Source organism: Pocillopora damicornis, chromosome 2 (assembly GCF_964200805.1).
Source record: "Pocillopora damicornis chromosome 2, jaPocDami1.2, whole genome shotgun sequence".
Lineage (NCBI taxonomy): Eukaryota > Metazoa > Cnidaria > Anthozoa > Scleractinia > Pocilloporidae > Pocillopora > Pocillopora damicornis.
The window spans coordinates 15348754-15369944 of NC_142671.1; the positions used below are offsets into that span (position 1 = coordinate 15348754).

The 21191-nt window shown below is 38.7% G+C and overlaps 1 protein-coding gene across 1 annotated transcript; it reads left to right on the plus strand.

The window, feature by feature from the left end:
* The first annotated feature begins 1893 nt into the window (after window positions 1-1893).
* On the plus strand, window positions 1894-21169 carry LOC149050044 (scavenger receptor cysteine-rich domain-containing protein DMBT1-like). The gene is made up of 11 exons (XM_089196581.1): window positions 1894-2067; window positions 9569-9656; window positions 10272-10613; window positions 12342-12680; window positions 13871-14194; window positions 14456-14806; window positions 15208-15564; window positions 17035-17358; window positions 17924-18040; window positions 18710-18838; window positions 19696-21169. Exons 2-11 carry the CDS (start codon window positions 9605-9607, stop codon window positions 20277-20279), a joined length of 2919 nt encoding a protein of 972 aa, XP_089052707.1. The 5' UTR covers window positions 1894-2067; window positions 9569-9604; the 3' UTR covers window positions 20280-21169.
* Window positions 21170-21191: the final 22 nt, after the last annotated feature.

A 21191-nucleotide genomic window follows, 5' to 3' on the forward strand; every position in this document is an offset into this window, starting at 1 on the left:
TGATACTTTATTTCCTAATTTAGTAATTAAGCTAAAGTTTTGACGACATTTGGGTTACTTAAGATGTAGGTGTATAATTGAGCGTAACATGGTAATGCAGACTTGTCAGAATAATAATGGCCTGAAATAATTAGATAACGAATTGCCTATGGAAATTGTGCGTGCGCGTTTGGGTTGTAACATCCTGTGACGTTGCGTGATGTGTCGTTCGTGCAGCAAATATTGCGTGCGGGTGTAAATTACAGAAGTGTTGATCGGCGTATAATAAGAAACAGCTGTTAAAACCAAGTTGACAGGAAATAGCTTGGGATTTTTGTAAATCACGAATAAGTGATGTCAATCTTGGATTCACGTAGTTTAGGCGTGTATTTTCGTTGTAATAGCAGATAAATAGAATCACTATCTTGTAACAGAAAACTGGAGAACGATTGAATGCAGAAAGTTCGGATACTGTATGGATCGCAAATGAACGCCAGAAATCGAACCAGCGCTTCGCAGGGATTTTTCTTAACGCAGTGGAGAATTCTACAACAAAACTCCGTTTGTTAATTCAGGCAATGGTACTATGATGCGATGTTAAAAAATGCAAAAGATTTTTATTACCGTATATTTACCCGTTGAAGTGCCGCGGCGTTTGTTAAATTTTTCGACTAGCCGATGCGGCGCTTAGTTAGTTAAAACTCGTTTGCCTCAGCGTTGATAGGTTCGTGATCACGATGATCATCCCCATGAAAAAGCAACACACTCCAACCTCTACTTTTTATGTCTGCAATAATATAAATATTTGGGCGTAACTCGCACCAATACACGTTTTCATTGGTAGAGTTTCTTACTACAAAATTCAGCATCGATCGATGAACGCTCTTTTGTCAACTTATACCTCAAGTATTTTAGCTTGCTTGTGGCCTGAGATTCTTAGCCAACGTAACACAAATGACAACTTCACGGCACACTTTTAAACATCGTTTCTTCGGAATCGCCTCCCTAGAGAAAATTCACCCCTTTCAGATTCTCCTTTTAGGAGGCGAAGGTCGATTTTCACCACCTGAGAACAGATTCACATAACTGACATACTTTCACTATAAAAGGATATGAAAGAGAAGTCAAGAACACTTTTGTGATTTCTCAGCCTATACGCCGTTATTCTACTTCAGATCTGTTTGAAAAAGAAAACCTAGCATTTAAGACATTTCACACTTGTTTGGTTTTATTTTACACTGAATTGTATAAACTTACACCACTCAGTGTGACTTCACAAACCGGTGGTGTTGAACCCTTCCAAGGGATTTCTTTTCTTAGCGAAAGTGTAAAAAAACGCCAGCAAGGTGTTATACAGTACTTTGCTTACACTTAGTTGGTGTTACTTAACACTAACTTGGTGTAATTTTCTAATTACACCTTGTTGGTGTTGTGTCAACACCAATATGGTGTATAATTACACCGCCCTTGGTGTCACCGTAACATCCTCACTTTTTCTGTGCGCGGTTTTACGTAAGCAGTGGGCCATGGGGATTCTTAAGAAGAGAGTTGATTTAATTAAATAAATGTATTTCACCATTAGCTTCGGCGCCCTTGACATTTTTCTCAAATATGAAAGTTTTGATAAAAGGTTCGGCTACCTTGAAGATGGTTTAAGGCGCGATTTTGTTAAACAACGGCTAAACTTTGTTTGAAGAACCGGCGCAAGGGGTCTGCATATGGTTCTTCATATTGAATGTACGTACATTTTCATGGGGTGACAATTGGGGGAACGCATTGCTTTCTCTGCATTACCTCCGCCTTCAATTTTGTTCATAAAGGTCACTCTCCGCTCATCTAATGCGCGCGGGGCACGACAACACTCTTACCCGCAAGGGATTAGTGGGGAGCGAGCGTGAGCTCGAGAACGAGTTTGCTTTAATTTTGCTTAAGTCCAAAGGTTACGTCTCGTGATGCCCTTGGATGGGATTGTTGTCTGTTGCATGGATTTTTTGTTACGTATCATTATTGATTCTTTGCATACCTTTTCGTGCGAGGCATTCAGTTCTTTCAACACCAAACCTGCCTGGAAAATCTTTTCCTCTTGAGGTATGTAGGTATTGGCTTAAACATTCATGCTCAGAGTTTAGGTACGGTATCATAACTATTCTTCTGTATAACATTTTATGCTTAGGCAGCGCTTGCTGAGAATGTTTCGTGCTAACACAATGAACATTTTACCATTGGTAGGCGATGTATATTGTTTTGGTTGGGCTTAAAACTCAATGCAAGGACCAAAATTTGGTTTTTGCAGTTTCAATATTAACAATGAGATCGGTAGGATTTATGCCCTCGAGCTCCAAACGTAAACCGTTCAATTTCACTGAAGTTTTTTTTGCAAAAGATTGTCATCCAAGATGGTTGGGAGTTTTTCCGTCTTTCAGTTAGGTTCCGGACAGTGATGAAGAACCATAGCCGGGAGAGGAAAACGGTTGAATTCCTTTTTCTCGACCCGGAAATGTTTATCAAGATTTGCTCTATTTATTCTAATGTGCGCCTGGTTTGAGCAAGATTGGTTTCACTGAGAAATTGGAAAAGCTTACGGTACATCTTTGTTATTGGGAAGCAACTATCTTGGGTATATAAACTGATAATCACGAAAGACACACAGCTTGTTTCGATTTTAGAGAAAGCATTTTCCATTGCGTGAAATTCACGGAAAAACAGGAAATCAATGATGTAACGCAACAGGGCTTTCCCGACAAAATGAGTCAGCAGATTGCTATTGTTCTTAGGTCATGAGTCAAAGTCTTTAGAAATATATATTACAAGCTGGTTTTTTAAAGAAAGATTACCAGTAAAGTTTGATTACCAGTTTATGCAGTAAAGATAACATGCAGATATCGATGAACGATAATCTATAGATTTAGCCAAGCCTAAAAACGGAGCTCTTGTTAGTTTATTTTCTAGCTCCTCGTTATGATAAAAACTGTAATAAAATTCTTCAGCACTGGCTTTAGAAGAGTTCTTATTAAGGAGATCTGGGGAGCAGTCTGGGGGTTGGGGAGGGGAGGGAAGAATTGACAACTTGCAAAACGATCAACACGCATGCTATTCAGCGGTATATTCAAGCAGCTCACGACCTTCGTTGTTGTCCCTGATGTTTTGAGCAAATTTACGAAGATAGGAAACCTTTTCTTCTTCAGATGAAGTGTGCGATGTCAGCATCAGTTGAAATTATATTCTATTGAGCGTGACTGATAATTCTGGTTAGGGAGAATGAGCCAAAATTGAAAGAAACGACGGTAAACCACTTCGCCGGTCGATTGAAGAATATACACGTGTGAACAGTGAGTCAGTAAAACAATACGCCAGAATCGTATGGGCTTCTCTTATATCTTCTCTTGAAGTTGCCAGGTATGACCGCTTGCCCCGCGTTTTTCCCAAACGTTTCAACCTCCTCAGTTTAGCGTAAAATTAAAAAGAAAAGTAATTTTCAATTCGTGTTTGAACCTGTAATTTTTTTAAAACTTTTTTCTCTTTTGGCTATTGTTTCATGATCGTCCTCTGGCTGGAAATACACGGCGTCTTTTTGAGGTTTTTTCTGTTATTTAATTTGGTAACCTTTGCTGAAACTGCATATAATGTGGGTCTTTAAGAAAATTTGAGACACATGTAATACCTGGATTTCATTTTTACATCACAGAAATCAGTTCCAAACATCAATCAAGTTTTCTCTCTTGTTTAAAAGTTGAGTTGATGTTGTTATTGGCCATATTAAATAGATTGAAAATTTTTAGATGGTGTTTTCTCATGTTTGCAAATAATTGAATTTACTGGATGGTAGAGTTGTTGCATCATGTTAACATGAAACACAATTATAAATTTTATTGATATGTGAAAGGTTTTCATTTGACTATCTATTGGCAATCCTTTGTATTCAGTATATTTCAACCCAACCATTTTCTACAACTTGCAAACACCATTACAAAATAATTAGTCAGGGAAAGGGAAAATTGGTCTCATATAAACCCCATGTAATAAGCTGACAGGATTGAGGGGGGTGTATGTGGGAATAGTCTCTCTTGTCTGTACCATTAATTTGCTAATTGCTCCTGTTGGTAATGTTTTAATGAGGTTGGGCTCTTGGGGAAAAGGAACTGAGGATTTTAGAAGGCAGTGACTTTTTTCAAACCAGGAAATCATTGTGAAAGCTATACTTGTGCCTGGTAGCTCATTTTCATTCTGATGAATTAGTTTAAACAAGGATACAATATTTTAAAAATATTGTGTAGGCATTGGTGTTGGCTACAAACTTTAAGTCAATAGGCTGTACACAAAACTTTAATTTGACTTAAATTTTATAGCCAATACCAATGCCTACGACCCCGTGTTTCTTCAAAATTAAAAGTTCTAGAACAGTTTGTAATACATTTATTTGTTACCTTGAGATTTAAAGTAGTTGCAGATGCCTTGAGACCGTCTTTGAAAAAAATCTAATAAAAGCCTGTTTATTGAATAATCAATTCACCTCCATTTTTAAAGCATCCGACGTAACTGTATTTACGTGAGATAAGTATCTAATTTTAACGGTTTTTCCGTTATTATGCTCAATATTGTTATTATGATAGTATTTGTTACGATTTATAGTAGAGTTATTTAATCTATTTATATCGGCGTCATACATCTTTTTAGACGCAGGATTTTGATTGTTGATAGGATCGACTATATTCATTTTAGCCTTCCCATTGAAATTGATGACATCATTGTAAACCGTGTACATCTTATCCCAAACACTTGTTTAGACATAATTGTGATACCCTTTAACACCATATACAGCAACACAAATTTGTAAGTCTCGCTTATAACTGTGCTACTTATTTAGGAGTCACGTTATTGTATTTATGAAAATGAATTATACTTCGGCTGTGATCACTAACCGTGTTGGTAGGTGTTCTTGAAACGGTCTCGATACTACTTCCTGCTGATATTTGGACTCAGTGTTGAATGGTCGATTGACGCTGAAGGAAAATATAATTAAAAAAAGATAGTATATTCTCTAGTTGCAACAGGGTACAAATTCAGACTTACACGACTGCTATAAAACCCTTTGCTTAAATCAAGATGAAAGGTTCATTTACAAGTCGAGCTTCTCAACCAGTAATTCTTACAGCCAGGAAGGTACCCTTCTCAGCCAGGGAGAAATTCAAGACTGAACTTCGGAGGTAGCAGGATCTTGAGATCATTGCTCTCGTCGATGAACGTGCCGAATGGGTCAGCCAGTTTCAGGCCTTATTTTCACTACTGCTCAAGTAGTGTTCATTACTGCGAAGATCGTTTTGATATTCACGTCTTTATCCGCAGTTCAAATATATGACGTTTATATATTCACAGTAGTTTATTGACCTCTTCACGAGTTCATTTGGAACCAATATAATGACCAGCTCCCAGTTGGCTTGTTAGCTCAGTTGGCAGAGCGCTGCACCGATATCGCGAACGTGGCAACGGGTTGCCGCCGACCTGCTTGAGCTCGTAAGAAAGACTTACTTACTGACCTCAGGTTATTACAGTGATTTCTTTGAGCTTGACCATTTGAAATCAATGATCTCGTCAGTGTGTGTCATCAGAAAGTTAAAGGCTCATTTTGCGCGCCACGGCATACCTGAGCAACTGTTGACTGATAACGGCTCACATCGAAAGAATGGACTTTGAACATCTCACGAGCAGCCCATATCATAGTCAGGGTAACGGTAAAGCAGAAAGCGCAGTGAAGGAAGCTAAGAAGATTCTCAGAAAGCGCAGATCGAGTGGATTGGAAGCTTTTATCTTTACTTGATTATCGCAACATCCTGCTTGCCAGTATCCAAGTTAGTGCAGCACAGCGTCTCTTCAACAGAAGGACGAGAAGCCTCCTACCAATGACGGCCAATTTGCTCGCGCCACAGCCAGTTACAGACGACGAGCTGTGCTGAGGCGAGCTTGAGCGGCGCAAGTAGCGACAAGCTCAGTATTGCAACAGAGCTGCTGTCGATCTGGATCCCTTGAAAAGAGGAGATACAGTAAGAATAAAACCATTTGAGTTGGGCAAGCGAGAATGGCAAAAGGGAATTGTGCGAAGTCGACTGGATGAGAGATCGTATGAGGTCGAGACACCCCATGATATTGTTCGTCGTAACCATGTTCACCTACGGAACACAAATGAGCCGTCACCACCATCATTAAACGAGGGTCCGGCTGAGGTATCTGTTCCTTCATCTCTGCAGTCCAATAAATTGCCGATCACCGTTCCTGCAGGTGAAGTAAATCCACCTTCATCAGGTCAAGGAAATGCGTCTGTAAGTGGGCCTGTAGTTCCCTCAACTGCAGCAAAGTCTCCACCTAAGCCAATGCTAATACGATCTGAGCGTCAATGATGGCCACCAAAGCCCTCAAGTGACTTTGTTTTGACGAAGCCATAAACTGTTTTGATGTGTTGTTGGACGAGCGAAATGTCTGATAAAAGAAATGCACCTGTTTACCATCACAATGGCATATTTATGATAAGAGAACAAAAAGTAGAATGAATATATCCTGATCTCACAAGCATCAATCGTTTTGTTGTATCAGAAGCTATTTTGAAGTGCTTGCATTTGATTGAAGCATGTTATGGTAACAATAGCATTCTAAACGGCTATAACACAGACGGAGTATACATAACAAATCCCAAAATGAATTCCAATCACAAAAAGACGATAAATTTAACAGATCTAAGATCGGTAAAGCATATGTTACAGATAATGAATCGTTCTATTTACGAAACTCGGTAAAATGTGAAAGAGACAGAAAACCCACTTGTTCTTTCTTTCACTAACAAAGCAATTGAGAATGTTAAAGCAAGGTTGACCAACAACCTTTATGAAAAGAGACATGCAAACAAAATATATTTCACTTTTGATAGTCATTTGTGAGTGGAAAGGAAGAGATTTGAATAGTCTTGAAGACAAAACCATATTCATTGAAGAGTTCAGCATGGTACAAAATAAATGGATGACATTGATCTATAAAGCCCTTACAATGTTCAACAACAAAATATTTATGTTTGGAGATCCAAAGCAATGCGAGCCAGTTGAATCAAACAGTCAGAGACGATATAACTTCTTAGAATCCAAAACAGTGAACGAAATGTGCCCAAAGAGAAAGAATCTTGAATACATTGAAAGTGGTTGTCGATATGATATAAAGATTCGTGAGATGTCAGATAAATTCTTGAAAACTGGTCAGATATCAACATATTTCAATTATAAATACTACAAAAATTTATGCTACTTGCACTCTACGAGAATAAAAGACAACACTGGATGTTGTGACAGATTTGTGAAAAACAAAAAGGAACAAGAGGGTAGATTTAAAATACAATGGTATATATGTAAAAATTAAAATGTCTGTAGTGGAATGCACGCCTGTTATTGCAACATTAACTATCAAAGAAAAAGAGATATTCAACACTGTGGAGTTTGTTATCGAAGATATGTCCAACAATTAATTCAGAGGGTATAATTAATACTTTGACGCCAAAGAATTTGCAGAAAATTTCATTCAAAGCTTCTGTGTAACCGTATCCAAGTATAAAGGAGTGGAAATCAACGAGCTTTAAAATTTTTATGATATTAATTGCATGGACAAGAAACAACTGTATACTGCACTTTCTCGTAGTAAGCAATTTGATAACATTCATGTCAATTTTAAAGAGTTCAATAACAAATACTTTAACATAAGATCTACTCTGTTAGAATTAACAAAAGAGTAAATGCAATAGCTTGTTTTTGGACGGAAAGATAGACAAGGTTACTTTCAATAACGGGAGTGTGTGCATTGGTTCAACCTGTGAAGAGCTCGAAACACGATTCAAATGGAACTTGTCAAACAAAAATAGCTAGGTTTACAAACATAAAAACAAGAATCCAAAAATCGAATTGATTATTGTAGCTCCATCATCCGATAAAAAGAGTCTTAAAAAAGTTGAATATGCTTACATTGAAGAATATTCTTAGGAATACGGAAAAAACCATTAAACGTTCGTTGTAATCCAATAAAACTCGTGAAATACAATGTGAAAATAGAAGATGAAAAAAAGAACTGAAAGAAAGAATAACTAAATTGGATAAAAAATAACATAAAGAGACGGTGAACAACGGTCACAATTGTACTTTGACACTGTTATTGACAAAAAAAGACACTACAAAAAGACCAGATACCACAAATGTTCCAGAGAAAAAGCAATGACAAAAATCAGCCATAAAAAACAAAAATTGATAAAATAACTAACTCTTTACTCTGATTAAGAATTAACATTGATTAAAATCTTTCTGAATAATACAATTTAAAAAATTGTGTTAATATATGAAAATTATGGTTTGAAACCCTCTCTAAAAACTTGATTGAAAAATGCTTTTGTACCCCCCTGAAAATGCACTCCTTGTATTTTGATCTTTGTTTACCTGTTCTGACTCATGACTAGTGGATTTTAGCCTTCAAGGCATGAGATAATATCTGCTATATTACCCCCTCTAATTGCACCGCTGTAAAATCTCCCTGTGAACGCATAATTCGTTTTTCGAGACATACTCACTTTTTTATGAAAAAAATGGCGTGAAAAATCGTTTTGACGGCGCCAGTAATGCCACCGAGCATGACATATTTTTATTTATCTGAGACATAATAAAACAAACCGGGTTTTCTTTTTGTGTGCATAATTAAACTCTTCAGTTATTAGATAATAAGGTATTCTCAACTGAGTTGATACTTTGAATTGACCTCAATAAAAAGATTCGATAAATGACGTTTCGAGCGTCAGCCCTTCGTCAGAACGATTCTGATAAAGAGCTTAGGCTCGAACGTCAGCTTTCTCTTTGTGATGGCCAGTTCGCACTCAGACACAGACAACCAAACTTTATTATTATTATTATTATTATTATTATTATTATTATTGGGTTTTTGCTATAACTTGCATTTCATTACGATGTTAAGAAAAGGAAAGAAAACATTACAGCTGAGAAAATAAAAGGGGTAGTAACAACACAAAAAAAGCAAGGAAATTGATATAAAAAAAGGGGGGCCAGTTCCAGTGCCTTAAACAGGAAATCACCTCAGGTGAACGACCTTCAATGCCATTTTTTGCTGTGATAAACGACAAGGTTTTTCTGTGAGATTTCACTTTTCTTGTCGCAAACAACAGAGGTGTCTTAGTCATGTCTCGAGAAATCATAGAAGATATTTTCTTGTGATGTTTCCTTCGCTCGCACTGAACTATATGTAACACTCTCTAGACCGCATTTTTCTCTCTTCTTTTGTTAAGATTCACAATCTCCACTCTAGTTTGTCACAGCTGGAGGTTTATCAGTTATTCATATTGCTCGTTGTCGATGCTAAGTCATATGTACAACAAAATCATGATCCTAAAACCCGTAATGAACAACAGGGGATCGTAATTTTGGGAAATTTCCTTTTATGAGGTCCGTTTTGAGAGTGTTTTGTGGGGCTGTTTACTTTGCTGTCTGATTAACCCACCATTGTTTTCTGCACCATACACATTTTGAAATAAGAAAACGTAAGCGACACTTTTCTCCCTTAGGTGCCACAAACGTAAGAGGTCTAAGTGTCAGACAAGATGATCTCGTTGTCAGCATTGACGTTCATGAGGCTTGTGCTGTACTATTCTGGTGGGTATCAGTTTAATTTCGAAGGAATGTTTACTGAGCCACAACCAATTGGAAAAAAGCTTTAAAAACAACTTTTCGAGCTGAAATGGATCATCCTATAGATATTTGGCGAGTTCAACAGTTTTTACATGTACATGAAGCAACATTTGATTATATTTGTAAAAGATACATATGCACTTGTAGCACTACATATATGCACACTTTGTGATACATCAAATATACACTCAGAAGCTAAATAGTTAATCAAAATTACGCGATCACTATTATCCTGGAATTTTGCTCTTAAAGTATTTCTGATTAAATCGTGAGCCTTTTTTATGACAATTTCTGTGCTCCCTGCCTTGCGGAGGAGGGGGGCTGCTGCATCTCCTTTCTCGACCACCCTGTGGCCAGGGCCTGTAGTAAGGGGCTACCATAGGTAGACTGAGGAGAGTGATCAAATGACCAATAAAAGCACTCGCTGGCTCTAGAGAGATCCGGTAATTCCAGTACTACGGCCAGCAAGCAGCCAGCTAGTACACAAGACAAAGCTTGTTCTACTTCTGGCTTTTAAGAGATAAAATTGAGTCGTAAGTTTTTGCTCATTGACTAAAAAACCCACATTCTATTTAACAGATGTTCACATCCGTTTAACTGGTTCCAATGTGACATACGCTGGGCGTGTTGAGGTCTTTTCTTATGGAGTCTGGGGACGTATCGATGGATCTTCGTCTTGGGATAGAACAGAAGCTAAAGTGGTTTGCAGGCAGCTCGGCTTCCCAGGTGTTGTCACGGCCTTGAATTATTCACCGTTTGGAGAAGGGTCCGGACCAGTCTTGATGTCTTACGTACGCTGCAAAGGAAATGAGAAGACTTTACAACAATGTCAACATCGAGACTGGCTTGAAAGTTATGTTTATGAAAACAGAGAAGCGGGGGTGATATGCAAGACCCACGAGCTTGATACTGATGTCGGCGGTAAGTATCTGAACTAAATTTCAAGCGTCCAGAAAGGATTTCATGCTTGCTTTGGTCATTTTTTGCAAAGGCCTTTTTAGTGATAAAAATGTACAATATAAGAAAGTCAAACAAACTTTATGGATAAAAAATCCAATATTTACTAAGATTTTATTCGTGAGTTTGGCTGTAGACAATAAAATATTCAGGTCATTTTATAGCACTGAGCTGATGCATGGGCGACTAGAATTGGTATTGAGTGAAACAATCAAAGAAAGTACCTCGCCTGAGAAGCTGTTTGGGTATATCTTTGATAATGTTGATGATCTTAGTACAATCTTACTGATACATTTCCTACCGACTATCCACACAAATGAAATTAATCTTCTCCTGACTTGTGGATGCAAACAAAGAATATTCACAGATAGACTGTGGTTTAAGAAATTTGAGAAAAAAAGAAGTTGGAAAAAGTATCAAGTTTGTAAGGGATCCGAACCCTTCACTCCCAGACAGTTAAGTTAATTTGGCGGTAGACATCACTGCTACTTTCATTGAACTATGTGACAATTAGAATAAAGGAGCGTGCCTTTGGCCTAATCAAAACTGAGATAGTGACAGTAATGCATAATGATTCCTCTTTCCAAATGTTTTGAGCGCTGAACCGGACACAACTAAGTTCTGTAAAATATTTTAGAAATAGCAGCCAGTATCAGAATACTTAATAGTTTAGGAGCAGAGTGCCAAACAATAGGGAAATACAAAACCAACCTCACGGCAGAAAGGTTTGGTGCCATATTCTTACCAACAATGTCTACACAATGTCGATGGCAATGTCTACTCTTTGAAATGAGGTACTTTGTTTTTCTTTGCAAGCAAACGCTGCACAAGTCTCTTTTAAACTGATAGCCTTGTTTAAGAAAATAAACGACACTTTTTAAAAACATGTTTCAACAGTTCTTCTGTCATCTTCAGTTCTGATTTTTCAACTTACTAAGTTGAATTTAAAGTGTGTAACAAAACTCTGATTGGACAAAACAAACAAAAGTAACAGAACTATGTGTGCAATATTAATTACAAGGAAAGTTTTAAATTAACATGATACAGTTGATGATTAAGTATAGGCTGCTCCCATTGAATGTGGATAGCTTCTTTGATTTTAAGTTGGAAAGTTGTGGAAGCGTGATCTAAGATGCTAAAATACTCATCAGAACATGGATTGCGACATTGTGGAGAATTATGCAAATGTTTGAAAATGTGAGAGGTCCTGTCACTGACCAGGTGCTCACGCACACGTGTTGATAAATGCCGGGAGGTTTCGCCGACATAGCAGGCAATACAGTCCGCACATAAAATCTTGTAAACCACACTACGTAGCCCACGAGGGATAGGGTCTTTCACACCAAACATATTACCGATTTTAAAGGTTGAAAATACTCACTTACTATCTATGTTGTCACCATAACGCTTAGCAACGCTTTCTCTGTTTCAGTTCACCCCACACAAGTCAACACGACACCAAAGCTATCCGAAAACAACTCTTACGAAGCGCCATCGTCAAACAATCGAAGGAACATTTGAAATTAATCCGCGCTAAAGACCGTTTAAATTCAACTTTGTACTTTGTAAAATTAGAACTGAAGAGGACAGAAACAGAAAGTGTCGTTAATTTTCTTAGATTCGTTACATATCCGCTGTTCAATTTGTTTTCTCGAGATACGCTGATGGTTATGTTTAATTGGTTCGTTTTAGATATTTCAATTCGCCTTCAAGGATCCTCTATTCCTAATGCTGGTCGAGTAGAAGTGTTGTACGCAGGAATCTGGGGAACAATCAGCGGAACAAACTGGGATATAAACGACGCCACTGTGGTGTGTCGCCAGCTTGGTTACCAAGCTGGTCCAGAAGTAGCTTTGGCAAACGGTGTGTATGGGCCGGTCAGCGGTCCTGTGTGGATTACTAATCTTCAGTGCTCTGGAAGTGAAGCTAACATAATGAGCTGTTCTCATGATGGGATTGGTATAAAGTCCGAATCACAACATCCACGGAACGTTGCAAGTGTCATATGCAAGAATTTGTCCCACACGAATGGTAAGTGGTTTGTAGCTTTGTTTTTTCAGATATCTTCAAAAGCATGGCAATATTTGTGTCGTTAATGTTTGCGTGCTACCTATGCCTTTCAGCTTTGCTTAGCATAGCTTATCTATATAGCAGGCGAGAAACCGAATTATGAAAATACAACTTGTGGTAGACTTGATAGCCTTATGAATGGAGGATTAGAGAACACTAACCGGACACGGAAACTTTGTAGTTTTAGTTTGCCTCTCGATATACTGGTACTAAAAAATACGGTTCTTTAAGTTTAAATCTGTCATGATTTTTAGTTTGCCATATGGGTGGGTGTCAACGAGCCTTTTTCACACAAGTCCATTTAATTTTAAAATCTTGTTCACTCAAAGCTGCCTCGTAAAGAGGTCGCACAGCTTTTATTTCTGGGCTGAAATGTTTGCATTTGCATACACTAAAGTCGCAAAAATAAACCAAAAGCCACAGAATTGGCTCATACCATAACTTGATTATACAGATTTTATGTTGTGTTTCCATTGAGTGCCTCAGAAAGTATAATCTTTCAAACTTTTAAGTGTCACGTGACCCCCAATTGTATGCAAATGAGAGGTAGAATTGTAAATTCAAGTGAGACCCTCCTATACGCTCAGAATTTTCGCGTGACCTTCTCATTCCTGCAAATGTTACCGCAAAATCTAAATAAACCTCGACCTACAGTTAAGCTTGATTTTATAATTGTAGGGGACATCACGGTATGATTACACCTGGATAATCCTAGCGGAGCTTGAGTAACCCCATAATTATACAAAATAGTAGTAACCCATCGAGCCGAAAAAATTTGGATGTACGACCGTACGACCGGACAAGGTGCTACTTTTAACATGCGTGGTCAAGTGTACCGCGGGCACGCCAACCCCACGGCTTTGTCCAGTAGTCCAGTGGTTAGTGCACTGGGCTCCGAGTCGGACGACCTGGGTTCCAGCCCTGGCCGGGGCAAGGCGTTGAGACGTGCGGGAAAAAAATCTGCTGTTTAGACCTGCTAGACCTGTTCTCCCAATAAGAGTCTCTCTCCCACGAAGGAACGAAAGACACTTCTTCGCTTTCTGCAAGAGAAATGAAAACCTGAGACTTAGAACGGTGTCGACCTATAAATAAAGGCGACTGTACTTTGATCAACGGTCGATATAATTTTTATTTCATTTTTTTACACTCAGGAATGCTGGTTAGGCTACGTGGATCTCCTTCGCCAAATATGGGAAGAGTTGAGGTTTATTATGCAGGAAAGTGGGGTTCAATTTACTACTCCGGCTGGGATATCAAAGACGCTACAGTTGTCTGCCGACATCTGGGATTCACAAAAGCATTATTGGCAGGAGAAAAACTATTTTGCTCGATTACTTTGCCATTCTTCTTTCAAAACTTCGGGTGTTATGGAAATGAATCAGCGATAGACCAATGTGCTTGGGACTTTTTTGGCTATACCTGGTCAAATTCTTATTGTGCAAATGTTATGTGCAGCAATGGTGGTGCTGATTTAGGTAAATATCAATTTTGCACACACTTAGCTGAGATCACGATAAACATTAAGGGACTAGAAAATTTCATGGAAACCAGTTACTTCTACTTGGTATTTGACGATGTAGTCACTCCACATATGAATCGCGACGTGTCGAACACATGCTGTTGGTCCACGGCGGGCGATAGAGTGTACTAAACATGATCCCCATCTTAGACACACAGTGTAAAAGATCCTTTTTTTTTTCATCATAATCGACAATGAATTTTTGTATTTCTCTTAGGATTTGATGTACGTCTTACAAATTCTGCTGTTAGGCACGCTGGTAGGATAAAGCTTCGAATTCACGGGATTTGGGGGACTCTTTTTTCTCCTTACTACTCCATACGACGGATAAGTTTGGATAGAGTTATATGCAGACAGTTAAATTTCTCTGATAGTATCCTTGCAGTTGGCCGGGCTGCGTTTGGACCGGGAACTGGCCCTCAGTGGCATAGAGCCAGGGATATACATTGCCTTGGACACGAGAGTAGTCTACAAAGTTGCACTCATTTCAGCCAGCCTCAATTAACGATCCATAGTCGTGACGATGATCTCAGTGTCATTTGCAAACCAAGTGCTGCACAAGCCAGTGGTGAGTTATTACCTTATTTCTAAGCAGCCTGGATAAAGGCTAACTCAATCACTTGCAAACTCAGGTGTAGGAATGTTTTTTAGAGGTTGGCGAGGTCTGTGAGTTATGTATTAGAGCTACAAGTATGTTATAAGAGTTTGAAACTGTGCGCTGGGACTTCTGTATTCATTTCCCTTGAGACTTTAGTTAAAGGTGTTTGGGACCTCTTTAGGAGAGGAGTATCTTTCTATCCGAGAATTCCAGCTTCTATGTCCAAGGTCGGATAACATCTAATGTAGTGTTTACGTACCTTGTTTTGAACTATCATCATGCTTAAGACACAGTGTATCGTTGAGATAAGTTAAAGGGAGGTTGACGCTAAAATGATGAAAAGTATCCATGATTTCAAAAATGTTTTTCAGACTTCAAGGTTCGCTTGACTGGATCCAATGCCAGTGTTGCTGGTACAATCGAGGTGATGTATTACGGAGTCTGGGGAGGAGTACTTGGCCATGGTTACTTTGATATTAATGCAGGTCATGTGGTGTGTCGTCAGCTAGGATATTATAGCGCCGATGAAATTTTCCAATACGCAGCTTTCGGACGATTAGAAGGTCCACTGTGGATATGGAGGATGCATTGTAATGGGAATGAATCGAACATCTCAGACTGTGCAGTGACAACGTGGGACAGTTACGGTCTGCGTGGATCCTATTTTCAACGTCCAGATTTTGCAGCTGGAGTTTCATGCAGACAGGCAAACTTCAACCCATCAAAAAGTAAGTCATAAATGGTCGTTCTTTTAAAGGATAAAGCCACTTTTGAAAGAATATTTCACACTAGTCTTAGTGATAATGGCGGAATGAAATACGGAATGAGGTCTGATTATGTATGGCAAGCACCGTAAGTTACGTAATTATAACGTGGGCAGAGACGAAAATCCTCAAAGAGTAAACGAAATGGACAGCCCGAGTTTTGAAAGTTTTCTCGCTCATTTAGATTGCGAGCTTACGTACGGTAATAAAAATCAAACAACGCAAACACTCTTATAGTATATAAAGTTTCGTGTTCCAAAACAAAACAGAACAAAACAGGGATGATGAAAAAGATAGCCAAACTGGCATAACTTTTGAAATTCACACTAACGATGATGGTGTCAGAGCGACTGCGATCATTCTGAGGTCCATGCGGCTAGCAATCTCCAGTTATCGCAGTGAAGCAAGCCTCAGAATTTACATCGGCCGCCCTTCAATTGAACAGCTAAAAGGTTGCGTTGATATCCTTTCCAATGCGTTGAGTGGAAGGCTACATCAGTCACAGCAACCCAGTTTTACGGCGCTTTCATCCTGAGCAATCTTCATTCATTTTTCCTGTAAATTCGACTGTCGTTCAGTCATAAAACACACTTAGCAGTTTGTTTTCTAATTTTCATCTGAAAAAACTTATGTGTTTTATAAGCAACAATTCTGCGGGATTTCACTGAACATGTTACTTTCAGGCAAAAGTGTCAAATTAGAAAAGGGGAGAAATACGAGACGTAGTCAAGTGTTTCTTTCCACCTCTTTCGTGCTCTAGCCGCTTCCCGCGTGTTCTGCAACGGAACGGAGCACAGTCAAGGCTTCTCTATTTGTTAGATTAAAGTCAGCAACTTCTTTTTGCTAGTTAAATGGCCTCAGGTAGACAAGTTCTTCTAGATGCCTTTTGATTGCTAAACAGTTGTACTCACCTGAGTACTTTTGAAAATGTTGGACTGTAGAACGTACACAGATTTCACTCTCAAAGCGGCGCATTGGCTGGTGGTATTTTCTTGGGAAATGAGTATCAAGGTGGTCTCTAACCTAATGGGTAGAGAAATGTTATAAATTTGAGTTTCCCAAGACCCACGAGCAAACACCTGTCTGCCATTTTCTGCTCTAGGAATAAAAACTAGCCACCGGCAAAATGACAAAATGAGATTTTTCCCTCAGTCGACTCACATGTAGACAAAAACTAGCCGTAGAGGGGTAGGGTTTAAATTGAATGTGATATTTGCTGACTCACAAGTTTTGTAAGAAGATCTTCTGCAAAAACTGGAATTTGGTAAATAAAAGTGAACAGAAACGTTTTGGGTAAAAAAAAAATTTTTTGAGTTGTGTCCCGTCTCTGTTACATAACTATAATTTACAACGATTGAAAAGAAAAATCTTAAACCAATGCTAAAAATTCAACCTCAGCATATATCTTACAGCAACTTATTCTTTAATTCTTAGTGTTGAATGTGAGGCTCGCTGGTGCTCCTATTAGTAATGCTGGACGATTAGAAGTGTTTTACTTGGGAGGCTGGGGAACAGTAGATCACTGGGGATGGGACCTCAACGCTGCTCACGTGGTATGCCGCCAGCTGGGGTACCCCGCGAGCCTTTCATTTGGTTATAATAATCAGTTTGGTTCGAGGAAAGCGCCTAGATGGTTCACGAATTTGAGATGTTTTGGCAACGAGACCAATCTTGGAGAATGTACAAAAGATGTGTATGGTTACACTTCCAGTGGATCATGGGCTGCAACAGCATTATGCGAACTACCATATCAAGCAGGTGACCTATCTACTTTTTGGACACACGCTGGTGTTAATACATCTTTGTAAAATGACCTCCTCATGATCAGAGTCTAATTCAAATTTGCATTAAGACAAACGTATCCCAACGATGCGCCCAGCCTTTCTTTTTTCCTGACTCAGTGAGGCAAAGGAATGCAAAAACACTCGAAACTAGCAAAGTAAAATCGATACAAAACCACGGGGATGTAGTGAGCTGGGCACAATTTTTGGTCTTCACTTTTGTGGATTTTCCTTCCATTCCTCCCACAATAATGCGGTTACTCCAATCTCGTACCACAAACATGCTATTCCATTCACGCAAAAAATATATACAGATAAATAAGTAAATGAAATGAAGTATTATATTACGATTGACAAGAGGTAGGAGGATCTAATGTAATTAATGTCCTTTTAAATAGATAGTGGGGTTAGTGGGGTTTTCACGATACTTATATCTTTGCAAACTGATTTTTATTGCCTAATGCAGTATCTGATTTCCTCTTTCAATGAACACATTAGAGATCTTCAAGAATACTCTCTACTCTCTACTTTTATTTGACTAGATAACTCTTCAAAATGTTATGAGGTCAAATGTCAACACCAAGGAACCTGCATTGACACTGGAGGTGGTGCTGTTTGCAACTGCACTGAAGGATTCATAGGAATCCATTGTGAAAAATGTGAGTGAAACAGCTTTTTTAAAAACTTTTTTTATAGATCGCAGCTCCTTACAAGTTTTGGATAATTGTCAGTAATAAACACAGCGAATATGAAAACGGAACTAGAACGAGCAACATTACAGTTTCAAGCTGTATAAGCTCTGTATACGTGAAAGATAACTACCAGCAAGTAGATTGTGTTTGGAATGACACGAACAGATCAGACGGATCTATATTCGCATATCATGTATCTTATCAAAGTAAAAGATACGAACAGGAGATACAGATTCCCTTTATTGCCGCTATGCACTAACTGTAACCGTAAGTAACGCTCCCATCTTGAAGGGGAATACTACAATTGAGTTCAAAACTTTGATTTTGAAAGATTCCGAAGGGTTAAGCGTAATCTTTTCTGAGCTCACCGCATGCCAGATGCAAAGGAAATCTAGTCCACCCGCCTTTCTCTGCTTTGAGGGTTTGGATGTGATTTACCTAGTTTGAGCGTCAGAACTTATTAATTTCCGCTGATCAGTTTCAAAATCTAATGTGTATATATTTCTTTCCTGACACTCTAGATGCACAAAAAGTAGCATCATCTCAGGAAGTATCTGTACGAACTATTATTACTTTCATACCATACAGACCAAAGTGATCACTTCATTATCTTTTTGGTTCGTCTTATTCCTGTAGCAATATCTAATCCATGTCAGAGTTCTCCATGTATGAATGGTGGAAAATGTTTTGGCAATGAATCTTCATATATCTGCTCGTGTCCCGATGGGCTCTCGGGGCATCGTTGCGAGGAGCGAATTACCATCAGTAAGTTTATTTATGTTTTCTTCTGTTGTTGCAAATCAATAGAACTATGGAGCTATGTCAAGTCTGAAAACAAGTGGTACGAACTTGTGGAAAATGTTATGATGATCCCTGAAAGCGAGGCTAGGTGATATTCCACCAAAACTCGTGACTGCTGCACTATAAACTCAATTTTGTCATTAGTTACCGCATAATTTCTTAGAGTCTTGCGATTATTGCTCTTTCAATTGTGAAAGTTCTGTTTTTAATTTTCCTTCCTTTCCTCGTTAAATTGAAATCGTTGTTTGAAAGTAATTGTATACGTGTTGGGCCCTAAGTTCTAACTGGTGACCAAATAAATTTATGTTTATGCAATTTGTGTCACAACAAATAAGATATGATAAGGTTTATAAGAGAGCTGAATTCCTCCCTTGTTTTGAATTGGAGGTGTTAAATTTTTGTTTTGCTACTTTGTAGCGATGAAGCCGTGTGAGAGCCACCTTTGCCCAAACAATCCATTTTGCCACGAAAATGAAACTCATTTCCCTTGTGTGTCTGGTGAAGCAGAGATTTCAGCTTCTTAACAGACTGGTGGGGAGCTTTAGCTTTTTTATGTGTTTGTTTGTTTGTTTTTTTTTCATTTCTTCTCAAAGTCATCATTAATTTGTTAGGCTGTGACAAGGAAAATTGTAAACGTGATATTGGTAAGGATACATTGATATAACTTGTTTCCCCTATTGATGAAGTGTATCAAAAGGCTCGAGCTGTGGATTTTTACATTTTCAAACACCTCGAACTTTGTTAAAAACGGACGCCATCTGGGACGCCTTGGATGCGTCCTTTTTCATCAAGTTTACCTTGACATTATTTTTGCTCTACAGATGACCGGCATGGGTCCTCGCAGAACGGAAGTACAACCTCCGAGACTACTTATACCATAACATTATCAATTCTTGCATCTCTTGTGTTCCTTCTTATTGCTGCAGTTTTTTACCTTATCTTCCAAAATCGAAAGCTTTCTAAACTTATACCTAGAGAACAACAGGCATCCTTCAGCAACATGGCCTACAGAAGTGATAAAGAGGAAACCTACCGCTTTGAAGAAATCGACCTGGGAACAGGAACAAATAACAGTTCAATGCCAGGGAGGGACAATACTAACCCCTTATATGCAGTAGCTCCCACTTTCCATGAAACGGCCACCTCTCGACGTCTTCCACCCATTCCACCACCACATAAGGCGGCAAGAATGAATCCGAAAGCTGCTCGTATGAAAGCCAACCAGGGAAATGGCGGTTTAAAAGCGAGAGGAGCCATGGAGGGTTCAAAGGGGGCCACAACAGGGGCCGGAGAGCATTACATGGCTTTATCAAAGGAAAACAACAGCACTGCCTCACGAAATATCTCAGCTGATGGAGGACCGAATCCCAACGAATACATGTCTCTGTCACCATACAGGCACTGAGATATTTCTCATTCCTAAAGTCCTCAAGCGTCTGACTTATAAAGATCGATTAACATGACAGAGTAGAAAAATACGGAGGGATCTGAAAAGAGGAGACTCAGAAAAATTTGCTTTATTCTCAGAGCAAACAAGTATTGTGTTGCAAAATTTGTTCACCTGGGTTCCCGCGCGTGTCTATTTCCAGGAAAACCAAACACGTAACGTCTAAAAACCACTTGGTATGGTCGAAGGCCTAGTTTGAATTCATTAGAACACGGAGAGAGAAGTTAGTAGTGTGAACTCTCTTTTATTACGCTTTCTCGACCAATGCGTTTTTGTACATAGGCCCTGCTTAACGTAATATACGCCTTCTGCGTCTCTTAGTAGTTATATACCATAATTAGTAGGGATGCCCAAGTTCAAAGTCTTCCGGCGTAAATGGGAAAACTTCTTGAGGTTTCAGGCATTTGAATTGTCCAAACCTCACCGTAGCTTTTTATCTCCTAAAAATTCTCATTCCGTAAGGCTAATATTACTTCCAAAGTAAACACCGAGTTCAAATAAGAGCCTGGATTTGTCTTGTAATCATTAGGAGTTTAGATTTCCTTAGCAAACTTTTCAGAGTGAATGAAACGGAAGGATCTAAAGTAATCCAGGACTGCTCTATTTTTGCATAATTCTGCTTTGTGATTGGTGTCACGCCATCCTCTCGACCAATCAGATTCAAATCTAAAATCAATCCCGGCTTTTTTTAGTTTTTTTCACTCTTGTGGCAGAGTAATTAAAGTACTTTGAGCACTAATTGGCTCTTATGGTATGTTTTGGTTCTGTTAGCCTGTTGTGGTTTCATTTATCTTTGTAATAGGACACTCAATTAAAAAGAGCTTTTTTGTGTATTTCTTCTACACAAACTGATATTATCTATATTCCTCG

Coding starts and splice junctions, on each gene's coding strand:
- LOC149050044 (XM_089196581.1), top strand. CDS start 9,605: ATGATCTCGTTGTCAGCATTGACGTTCATGAGGCTTGTGCTGTACTAT. Junction 12,681..13,870: donor GAATTTGTCCCACACGAATG/GTAAGTGGTTTG, acceptor TTTTACACTCAG/GAATGCTGGTTAGGCTACGT. Junction 14,807..15,207: donor AAGTGCTGCACAAGCCAGTG/GTGAGTTATTAC, acceptor AATGTTTTTCAG/ACTTCAAGGTTCGCTTGACT.